Below are 10,380 nucleotides of genomic sequence, written 5' to 3'. Positions count from 1 at the left end.
AGGCAATAACCCATATCCGAGTGTGACTCTAGCCTCTATGTACATTTCCATAACTATGAATAAAAGTTAAGAATCAACCTTTTGCTCCCTTACATAGGTAGAATGTTTCTGTTCAAAAAACATATACATCACATACTTTTTTTTTTTTACATAGAACATTTCTGACAGGTAATCATACTCTTTCAGTTGAAATAATTTCTAGATGGAACCATTAGACGTCTTTCAAAACAAATAAAAAACTAACCAACCAAATAAACACAAAACAACTCACAACTCTGATTAATATAATTTATAAGTAATAGGTAACATATGTATATATTGTATTTGGTAGGGTGATTCATTTAGTGAAAGAGTCTGCTATAGTGATATTAAATAAATAGTTAAAATTAGAAAACTAATATTCCCAATTATAGTATTAAGAAAAAATTCAGTTTGGTAAGTTTTGAAATTATCCAGTGCTTTTGGACTCTGATACTTTTTCAGGGAGAAAAACTGAAGCAAAATCACTAAAATAAATATACACGGAGTCTTCCCTTCTTCATTTTTTAAACAATATTAGAATATATACACACCTAAATAGTATATAAAGCAGCTAAGTGGAAAATACCAGAGTTTATTATTCTCAAGCTCATGCAGCTTTAATTGGGGAAAAGGAAGATTTTTTAAAAAGTAATTATGTACATTTCTAGCATTAATCTCTTTTAACCTTAGCTAATGGCAGGATCTAATTATTGGTACCAGAGGGAATGTAATAGAGCAATTAATAGGCTATAAGACATCAAGTTAGTTTCTTTATATGTCCTTTTATATTATTTCACAATATTAGAAACTCATGTAGAAGCCCTTTAATTCATCTAAAACCACTCCAAATATTACAACTTACATACCTGGACATTTTTTTAAAAAACATTTCATTTGATAATGACTATGTTATGTTTACATTTAAAATTTATTCTTAGCTATAAAATTTTGCCACATCTTGGTAAATACAACATGCTATCAGCGAAGGAACAGAAAAAACATCAACATTAATTAATGAAACAAATGACAAAATTGTCAGATTGTAAATTAGTGATAAGGTGGATGAAATAGATGATGGTGGTTAGCTAGGCTCACTCATAAAATAACTGACTCTTATATATAAACCAGACTAATTGCACAACTCAAATTTGAGCCTCAGCAAAATACAAATTTTTAAATGTCATGGATAGTCAGAGACATTCATGAAAAATGAATCCATGAATTTTCAATTTACATGTGCAAAGGTTCTGCTGTACTTTGTTTTGGAGGAGCAAAGGTAGATCCTAAATTCACCTACGAGAAGACACTCTAGGTAGCACAAATAAGTAAGGTTATTTGTAAATTTATTTCTTCTAGTCCAGATGATAACAGGTCCATGGTGGAAAATAAATTTCAAAAGCGTTATCTTAAGGTTTTATACTTTTCTCCCCATAATCATGTGACAAAGAAAAAGAGGTAGAGGAAGTCAGATGCATTTCACATTTATTCAGTATACTGAGTCAGGGCATTTAATTTGCAGGAGATAAAGGATGTATCATGGACCGCATGTCATATAACTCGGTATATTTAAGACCTTATCTTTGGTTTTTAGCTGTTTTACTGCTATGTATCTAGGTATATTTCTCTGTATGTTAATCCTGCTTGTGCTTTGCAGCACTTCTCTAATCTGTGATTCAATGTCTTCTATTAATTTTGGAAAATTATTAGCCATCATCTCAAATACTATTTTTCCCCACTCTTTCTCTCATTTCCATCTGACATGCAAAATACATACGTTCTGGGCCTTTTAAACCTATGTCTCTTTCACTCTTTTCTATCTTTTTGTCCTTTTGTGTTTCAGTTTAGATATTTTTCTATCAACCTATCTTTTAGTTCACTAATACTCTCTTCTGCTATGACTAATCTGCTAAAATGATTTAATGAGTTCTTAATATCAGCAAATTCTATCTTTTCAGTTCAGAATACCCATTTGATTCATTTTAATAGAATCTGGTTCTTTGAAAAATTTTCTCTCATCTATTTTATTGAAATTAAATCATTTAAATTTTTCAAATTCCTATCTAATAATCCCAATATCTACATCACTTCTGGATAACTGTTCCTCTAATTTGTTTTTTTTCCCCCTCTTGATTTTTAGTCATTTGGTCCTGTCTTCTGGTATATTTAGTAATTTTTAAGTGCCAAACACTGATACAAAAAACTGTAGAGGCTCCAGATGGTATATTCTTCCAGAGATGATTTAATTTTCTTCTGGCAAATGGGAAGAGATAGATCTTGATTCAATCAAGGATTGAGTTGTTCTAAGGTCTGTTTAAGACTTTCAAGAACTGGTAGATTTCCAGTTTGCCCTTCAGGGATCTCAAACAAAATCCTAGGGTGTTTAACAGGGCCTCCTTTTCATGATGTTCCCTGAACCCCAATTTTTGTGTCAAAGCCCCATAAGAATGTCAAAACTCTGTTTAATACTTTAGAGCCTCTTGGCAGTTACTTTTAGCTTGGTTTCTTAGCCTTTTATTCCAGAGTTTAGAACTTGCTCAGTACTTTGAGGATGATTTTGTTTCCCTAGCTCAGTGAGACGACTGACAGTTCTAAGCTTGTATTTTCTGTTTGGCCTCTATGCCTTATGGCATGAATCGGCAAATGCTAAATGAAAAGAGACAGAGAAAGACTGGCTCTCCATATCCATGTTTCCCTTTTCTCTGGAATCCTAGACCCTCAAGTCCTTGCTGCCTTAGTTGCCTCTAGTGCCTTCAAGCAGCTGTTGTATTTTATCCAGATTTTACAGTTGTTCTTGATGGGTGGCCTAATCACTAGCTATATTGTCATAGTCAGAAACAGAAGTCTCTTCAGTCATATTTTAGTCATATATAAAAATCCACTAAAACAATGTGATTCTGAGATGGAAGAAATTCAATAATGTCTAAAAGGAAAAATAACCAAATGAGTAAATATTGTTACCTGAGGTTAAAATTAAGAGATACTTTTTAAAGCTAGAAGACTTTTCAATTTATTTTTAACAATCTGAAATATGGACTACTTTATGTAAATATCAAGTGAAATACTTGAACTTTTTCAAGATCTCCCTTTGAAAACATAAATCCAGTACCTCACTCATTCAGAGCAATTTACCATAAGTATGCTTAAATATGAATTGACAGTCTACTTACAAGAAATAAAAAAGAGCTGTAGGAAACAAAGTATAAAGATGACCTTATATAAACACAGAGACTGAGCCAGTTTATGTTTAATTGTACCTTGTTAATTTTCGTTTCCTTTTGGCAGCAGCAGTCATCGCCATGTAGGACGGCACTATGCTTGGTACGGGCATAGAATGCTGAGCTGATAATGAAGAAGGGTCAAGCCTGTATATTGAATAGTGAAAAATACAAAAGAATAAATTTGATTTATACTATGGAGAAAAAAGGGGACAAACATTTCCATAATTAGAAAATCATTTGGTATTAATGCATAAAGAAAAACATTCTTCTCTACTATAAAGCTTCTCTTCTTTGTCCTGGAGTTTCCTTTTCTCTTTTTAACACCATAGATAGAGTTGCTATGAAGAGATTTCTGCATTCCCAATGGCATAGAAAAGTAAACGAATGTTTCTTTCCATATTTAGATTGGGTGTGATTATGTACCATGAAATGAGAAGGATAGGTTTGCTTCAGAGTAAGTTGAGGTTTGCTAAACATCAACAGAAACTGTGGAATTTCCTTCAGTGATGATATTAATGAATAATAACGTATATGATAATCCTTCAATGATGGCTTGTTTTATCTAACTTTGGAGTAAGAAGAATAAACTAAATATATCTTAAGGTCTCTCCTAGTCTAATGAGGGTCAATTGACTTAAGATATCAAATTTAAGACTTTAAAATATTGTGTTAGTCAGAGAGAAAGATAATTAGGATTTAATGAAAGTAAAACACTGTTTTGTAATCAAATAGCACACACACTTGTTCTATGAAATAGACTTCAAATATAGCTAAAAAAGAAAAAGAAAGTCAATAGTTTGAAGGCTATATTGAAGAAAAAAAAGAATTGGCAAATACTCTTTTTTTTTGTACCGTTGTAAAATGTTTCTGTTGTCATTTGGTAGAGATTCTTGCTCAGAAAATTTACTCTTCACGCTCCTGGTGTCTTCACATATAGTAAATGTTGAGTCTAAATTCTCCTGTTCACATTCTGTTCCCCTGTTAAGATGGGTATCTACGTCACACAACATATTCAGAGAATTATTACTGTTTATATTTGAGCTGACAGCCTGAAAACTTGTAGTATGAGATGATGGTTTCATTAAGGTCACTGTAGACGGATTTCGAAAAGCTTTTCTACAGTCTTCTGGAGTATACACGATAGGTTGAAGCTCTTTGCTGAGAGAATCATTGAGCTGCATACTTTCAGACAGTGTGGACTTTTCAGTATGTTGTGCTTTGAAGGGAGAAGGCATTAATTTTCTCCGAGTTCTTTTTTGTGGAGGAATTTTTAGCAGATTAGATTCACTTGAAGATGTGCCTGTTCAACAAAATTAAAAAGATGCTCAATAATACTAAATATGAGGTACTTTTATGTAAATTGATAAAAATATGAAAGAAAATAAATTGGAAAGGAAAAAACATGGTTTATTGCTAAACATTTTAAATAAATTTAATAAACTCATTATGAAGAGATTCCATAACAGAAAATAAAAATAAAATTGCTAATATCAATACTAATTTATAGGTACAGCTATCTTGAGATATTGGGTAATCAGAAAACAAATTTCCAACCAGTTCCAACAAAATTCACAAGCAATTTCCAGTTTTCACATTTGATTTGAGTTTAAGATAACAAAAAAGTATTCAACATTTGTAGGCACAGAGATTAACACTTGCTATACTGTAAAATATCACAAATTTATTACTAAATGAGTGGAAGCCTAATCTAAATTAATAAGAATGTCAATAATCAGTAAAATTCCAGGAGAATGAAAGAATTGTATATTATGATGTCGGGTATGTACATACAAATTGGCCCTTGGTAGCTGTGGGTTTTGCATCCATAGATTCAACCAACTACAAATTGAAAATATTCAGATAAAAACAATAAACAATAATACAACAATAAAAATAAAACCAAAAATATATAGTATAACAATTATTTACATAGCATTTACATTGCATTAGATATTATGAGTAATCTAGAGATGATTTAAAGTGTACGGCAGGATGTGCATAGGGTATATGAAAACATATTGCCATTTTATTTAAGGGACTTAAGCATCTGTGGATTTTGGTATCCGTGGGGGTTCCTAGAACCAACGTCCCCATTCCCAGGGTACTGAGAGACAACCATAACTAATTAAACATTCTAGTTGTTTGTCTCCTCTATCATACATAACTCATAGGTTTGTAAAAAATAGATTTAATAGCAAAGATAAATGAACATAATTCAAAGAGTTCAGAGAATTTTGACCATTACCAACCTGCAAAAGCCAATCTCCCATATGTCAAGAGGTCACCAAGTTTGAGGATCTTTCTTTTTTTTTATTTCAGCATATTATGGGTGTACGGATGATTAGGTTACATATGATGCCCTTCCCCCCACTCCCCTGAAGTCTGAGCTTCAAGTGTGTCCATTCCCCATTGAGGATCTTTCTTAAGTGTTATCCTAAAACTTATGTAGCTTTTCAAAATTATACGTCTACTTCTCCAACATCTGTGTTATTCTCTTCTTCCTCTACGCAGGAAACATACACATTTTCCTAAGGAGCCATACTTGACCCTACAGTTGTCTTATTCTATATACACTCTCGTATTTCTAATTATCCTTTTACCATTACCTTCTCAGTCACCTGGGTCCCAAATAACTAGATTTTTTACCTTTTCCATTTCCCTTGAATTTCCCAACCTCTACCAATCTCACTTTTATTACACTTACAGTTAAAACATAATTCTGATCATGTTATCTTTCTTTCTTTTTATTTTTTGGATTATGTTGTTATCCTTCCAATCAAATACTTTTAGTAATCTTTACACAGAAACATAAGATCCAGACATTTTTAGTAGGGGAACTCTTGGTCCTTGGTTCAAAATTAAGAGGCAATTTTTTTTCATTAGAACTTGAGTATGAATTATTAAATATCATAATACTAAATTTAGTATTTAATGCTTATTATTTAAAAACACAAACACCTATTAAATACCTTTTATTAATGCCCAAAATAATGAATTGACTACATATGTAAAATAAACCTCATCAACTCCAGTGTGCTTATCTTAAATTTTTAACTTTTTTCTACTTTGCCTACTTTATTCTGGTAAACTTCTTGGTGCCTGACATGAAGTGCCTTTGCTTGGTGTTACAGTCCACGGAATAAAGTATAAATGTGTATGTCAGCCCATATTTTTAAATCATAAAGTAAAATTTCCAGTTGATATTTATTTTATTACATAATACTAACTTAAATAACACTGAAAGCAGTAGAAAATAAGTACTATGTATTTCAATAAAGCAATTCAATCAAGTTGGAAAATACACTTATAGCAATCACCAACAGTACCTGCATTATTCTTATTATGTTAGTTGACAATAGACTCTGCTACGGCTAGGTTGACAATTACCCTCTAGGAAATACAATTTAAAAACAGGAAGAAAAATATGATCCCTGTTCTACTAAGGAATTTTACTTTTCTGAGAACTAGATAAATGAGATCCAGATCTTAAAATAATTTTCCACTCCCTTTAACATGACATTTGTCAAATTTTCCATTACTAGATATTTTTATACTAATGCTGCAGTGTAAAGACAGTTACTTTTCTCCACTGTGCTTCTACCACCAATTTGGTGGCTATTAATAGCTGGAAGATTAACTTCTTTTCCCATGAGAGGCAGCAGGAGTATAGAGGATAGAAAACTACATCGAGGATAGGGAACTGAATTGGGAGTCAGGAGACTTGGATTCTATTTCTGGTTCCACCAATGACTCGCTGAGTGACCTTGGGCAACTCACTTAAATAGTGTGGGCATTAATACCCCCTAGGAAAAAAGATATTACCCTTTTATGTACAGGGAATTTTCTAAGATTAAACGATAAAAACACTTAGGGTGCAAAGAAAGGCTCTAGAAATACAAATATGCTTCAGTTGTTAGCATTACAACTTTCACCTGAAAAGTTATAATTTACTTTCTAATCATTAATAACTAAAATTCACTTATCTCTAAAACAATACATTTCAAACAATGTCTCACTTTCAGTTTATCAGATACCCAGTTTATCAAGACTGATGATAAAGTGTAATATAAACTAAAAGTATCACTAAAACAGGCATATATAAGTGTTATTTGCAAATATAGATTTCATAATGACATTCTAAAATTGAGAACACAATGGAATGTGAAATCTCAAGTGGTAAGGATTATATAGAGTCATTACTTTTTTTGCACATATCTAGAGGGGATCATCTCTGGGAGTGGCAACTGGGCATCACATTTGGTATGATCAGACTAACAATTTGTCAGTGAAAAGAATAGTAATGTCACAATGATTTATCTTTAGCCATAATTCTGCTCTCCTGGCAGGCTATGATAAACTGAAAGAGAAACACGGAAATATGATAGTTAATATGTACTAACATACAATTGTCTTACTGGGCCTAGAAGAAGAGATGCAACAGACACATATCATATACAAAATCCAATTCTAAAGGTTTTTTTTTTCCTTTTTATTCTCTCAATTATTAAATTCAGATAAAATAATAAGAAGAGGGCCGAAGGCAGATGGTCAATTCAGGACTGCCTAGGCTGACTAGCTGCTAGGAAGGATTCAGGAGATAATTAGAGCAAAAACAAAATTTTAAAGTTTAAATAAAAATTCAACAGTCAATCCTCTGTAACTGTAAGTATAAAAGGATAATGACTCTACTTATTAATAAAAACCAAAAGAACACAATAAACTGACATTTCACTTTGAATATGATTTTTAGAATATATAAATATAATTATATAACAAATAATTATTCTCCTTTAGTTAAGTTAAGTAATAGAGTACCTTATGTGGGAATGGCAACTGGAGAGTGTTGGGGTGGGATATCATAGAGTTTAACAGGCTACAAGAACTATTAGATATGCTAGGTTTATGCTTATAAGAGATTTGCTGTACTTTTCCATTAGAGAAAAAGGGTATACAGTAAGTTTCCAGAAGAGCAGGAGTGGGACACTGTACAATTTCCCCGATTCAGCTTGGGAAAATACTATCTAACAAGAGTCCATAATTCTTGTGCCTACACAGTAGAAGTGATATAGAAGGAATTTGAAGGCAGACCACAATTCCTTTAGAAAGTTTCCATAAAATGAGAAAAGGAATCATGTAGTTGTAGGCTGTCAGCACAAGGGACCCTAATAGATGATGATAGTGAACTCTCCTAGCAATGTGGGTACTACACAGGGGGGAAGCAGGAAATTAAAAATGCATTGTTGTAAGGCATGCTGTTGCAAACTGGGATAGGGAAGATTGGCTGCCACTTGGGAGGTAGCAGGGCTTCTTTCCAGGGTCTATTTAAGGAACAAGCCCAGTGCATCATATACTTGTATATAGGAGGTAATGGGTAGCAATGTATCTTATGGTTTCTGAATAATTTTGATATTTCTATATCATTTTTTAGGACTATAGCTCCCCAACATGTTGTAAGTGTACTGCATTTCAATTACTCTGAAATGGTTATGACCCATGGGATATAAGCAAATAGAGCTTGTTGCATGTTAAGACATTTAAATGAAAAAGATCACTACTACTATTTTGAATCCAGGATCAATGTTTGTTTAATTTATGAAAGGAAAAAAAGTTGCAGTAGCTATGGTACCAGAGTAACAATCTAAGAGGACTATACCTGCATAAAAAGAATTCACTGTTCATCTAATATTTGTTAAGCTCCTGCCATACTAGTTAAAGCAGTAAATAAGGTAAGAATTTACATTTTTTGAGGGAAAAAGGCAGATGACAATAAACAAAATAAATTAAGATGATGATACATGAGTTATAAAGATAATAAAACAGAGAAATGGAATACACGGTGATGGGGGATAGTGGGGTGTTTTAGCTATGATGGCCGGGAAAGCCATTCTGAGGATGGTATATGTGATCTAAGACTTGAAAGGCTATGAAGGAGCCAGTTCTGAAAATCTGGGGAAAGAAGCAGAGAAAACAACATGTACAAAAACTTCATGAATTTGTTGAGCTGCAGGATAAGAGAGGAGGCTAGTTTAATTGAAGTATAGTAAGTTAGAGAAAGAATAGAAATGAGAAGAGTCTAGAGAGATCAAAACAGGCCAATTTATGTTAGGATTTATGGACTAGATAAGAGTTTGGATTTATTCCAAGTACAAAGGGGTATCTGTGGAGGATAAATAAGTATGGATATGATGCGATCTGGCTGTTTAAGAAAAAGATTGCTTTGCTTGCTGTGTGGAGAATGGAATATGAATGAACAAGAGGGGAAACAGGGAAAACAGTAACAAAGTTATTGCTATAGCTCAGACAAGAAATGAGAGCTTGGATGAGAGTGGTAGCAGCAGTGATGGAAAGATGTAAGAAGGGTATTATACTTGAATAATCAAATAAAATTATATAAAGTAAATCCATAACATACTTAATGACATCCACATGTGTACTTAGCTGCCTTATAGTAAGAAACAAAGATATGGAGTTCAATAGAGCAGAATATATTATACACAAGTCAAGAGAAATTGACAATTCTCCATAAAACCATGAACCATTTACACATGTGTCATTCCCTCAAATTTGGCACTCTCTTATTTAGACATCCCTTTTCCCCTACCCCCCTTCGTTAGGCTTGAGGTCCTGCAATCTATTCAAGAGCTCTGATCCAAGTAACTGCAGGAGTCTTGGAATCTGCTTCTTTCCCTCTCTAGTTTAGATGCTCATAGAGACTTGAGGCAGCAGAAGCTCTCTGGGGTTTGAGGATATGATTTCTCATTCGGAGATGATGAATGTTATTATCATGCTGAAGTAGGAAAACGGAAAAAGGGCAGTAAGGATAAGTAGGAAATGGTCCTAGAACAAGAGTGGCAGATAGAGAAGGTATTGAAAATGAACTTTGGCTCCTAGGAAGTTGTATAAAGGGCAATGAGAAGGTAAGATTTAAGTTAGTGGAATGATGTGGAAAGGTAACTCTTTTTAGGCTAGGCACCCTACTTTCTCTGCAAATTCATCTCAAATTCATCCCAAACAACTAAAACAGATTTATATTCAGTTCCAGGCATAGATATACTGTGATTTCAGTTATAAGGTCTAACTGCTTCTCCCCCAATGTGTAATTTTTTCTTTTTTTTTTTGGAGACAGAGTCTCACTCTTTTG

At 33.0% G+C, this 10,380-nt stretch overlaps 1 protein-coding gene across 1 annotated transcript in view; it reads right to left on the bottom strand.

The window, feature by feature from the left end:
• Positions 1-10,380, bottom strand: part of KIF18A (kinesin family member 18A) — an 88,201-nt gene that overhangs the window by 11,455 nt on the left and 66,366 nt on the right. Inside the window, exons 14-15 of the mRNA XM_012649551.1 lie at positions 4,092-4,539; positions 3,276-3,383 (exon numbers count right to left, since the gene is read on the bottom strand). Coding sequence (XP_012505005.1) covers positions 3,276-3,383; positions 4,092-4,539 — 556 coding nt within the window. The remainder of the gene's footprint in view (positions 1-3,275; positions 3,384-4,091; positions 4,540-10,380) is intronic.

Source organism: Propithecus coquereli, unplaced genomic scaffold (assembly GCF_000956105.1).
Source record: "Propithecus coquereli isolate 6110/MARCELLA unplaced genomic scaffold, Pcoq_1.0 Scaffold30, whole genome shotgun sequence".
NCBI lineage: Eukaryota > Metazoa > Chordata > Mammalia > Primates > Indriidae > Propithecus > Propithecus coquereli.
This window is presented reverse-complemented; position numbering and strand designations above follow the sequence as displayed.